Source organism: Eurytemora carolleeae, unplaced genomic scaffold, assembly GCF_000591075.1.
Source record: "Eurytemora carolleeae unplaced genomic scaffold, Eaff_2.0 scaffold501, whole genome shotgun sequence".
NCBI classification, from domain to species: domain Eukaryota; kingdom Metazoa; phylum Arthropoda; class Copepoda; order Calanoida; family Temoridae; genus Eurytemora; species Eurytemora carolleeae.
In genome coordinates this window covers 211,687-212,813 of record NW_019396608.1, presented here as the reverse complement: position 1 = coordinate 212,813, position 1,127 = coordinate 211,687, and the positions used below count along the sequence as shown (strand labels likewise).

The window sequence follows — 1,127 nt, the reverse complement described above, 5'->3', positions numbered from 1 at the left end:
TTCTACTAATAACATCTGTAAATGGTTATGACCATTCAAAAAAAAAACTAATAATAAAAATATTAATAAGAATGATACATGAGGCTTATCAGTTCCTAATGTTGAAGAAAAGAAAACTGTCTGGAAGAACAATGACAGAAAACTGGAACAAAATGGGAACCAAATCAAAGGTTTTTTATTCAAATTTTAAAAGTTTTTTTTTAAAACATTCTTAAACAGAATAATAAATAAGTAGTAGGATAAGCTAGTAAACATAATTGAACCCTGTTTCCAAAATGTTCCAGAAACAAAGCTGTGTTCGGAAACCATGTACCATCGGTTTACGTAATAGGAATCGAGGTTTTTCATATTGAATTAATTTGATTAGAATCCGGAAAAGTTAACATATTATTGCGGAAAATTTTCTATTTCCAGCCAAAAAATCTCTTTTCTTAAATATGTATAATACTCCTTAATAATGATTTATTTTATTAATTGCTACTTTATTATGCCAGAATGCGACAAACCTTTAGTTATGATTGATAAAAAATGTTGGTTTAATCTTTTATTAATTTAAACATTACTCATCTGTTACACTAGCCTCTTCATTAGATAAAACTAGTATCCTTGAAAATTTAAATTTGAATCATAAATTTTAAAATATTTAATATTTTAGTTTCTATCTGCAGCCAAGTTGAAAGAACAGGTGGAGATAAATGAGGAGAAATAAATATAAAGAAATATATATATATACATATGTTTAATTTTTTACAATGATTTTATTGTAAATAATATTCCAATATTAGTTTTATTCCAACTGATGATTGGGTTAGACCCATGAAACATTTTGACTTGGAAGAAATATATATTTAAACATCTAAAATGTATATTTAAACTGAAAAAAGTTGAAAATACTTTATCAGTCTCCACTTGTGTGTCGAGAACTCTTGAAATTCTTGGTTTTCTACAATTGAAGAATATAAATATATACATTAAAACTATTTAAACACAAACTCTATCTTCTAATCCTTCAATCCTTGCAATCTGATGCCGTAGACCTTTAAAATGTCATATCATGAATTCTGACAGATGAGTACAAAATTACAAATGTTTAAAATATCAGGTTGCAACAAGAGAGGCATTAACAG

At 26.2% G+C, this 1,127-nt stretch overlaps 1 protein-coding gene across 1 annotated transcript in view; it reads left to right on the top strand.

The window, feature by feature from the left end:
- The window catches only part of LOC111706229 (uncharacterized), a gene marked incomplete in the record, with an annotated part of 6,493 nt that extends 5,754 nt beyond the window's left edge, over positions 1-739 (top strand). The window contains 2 exon segments of the mRNA XM_023479049.1: positions 71-170; positions 656-739. Of these exon segments, the coding sequence (XP_023334817.1) occupies positions 71-170; positions 656-709 (154 nt within the window).
- Positions 740-1,127: the final 388 nt, after the last annotated feature.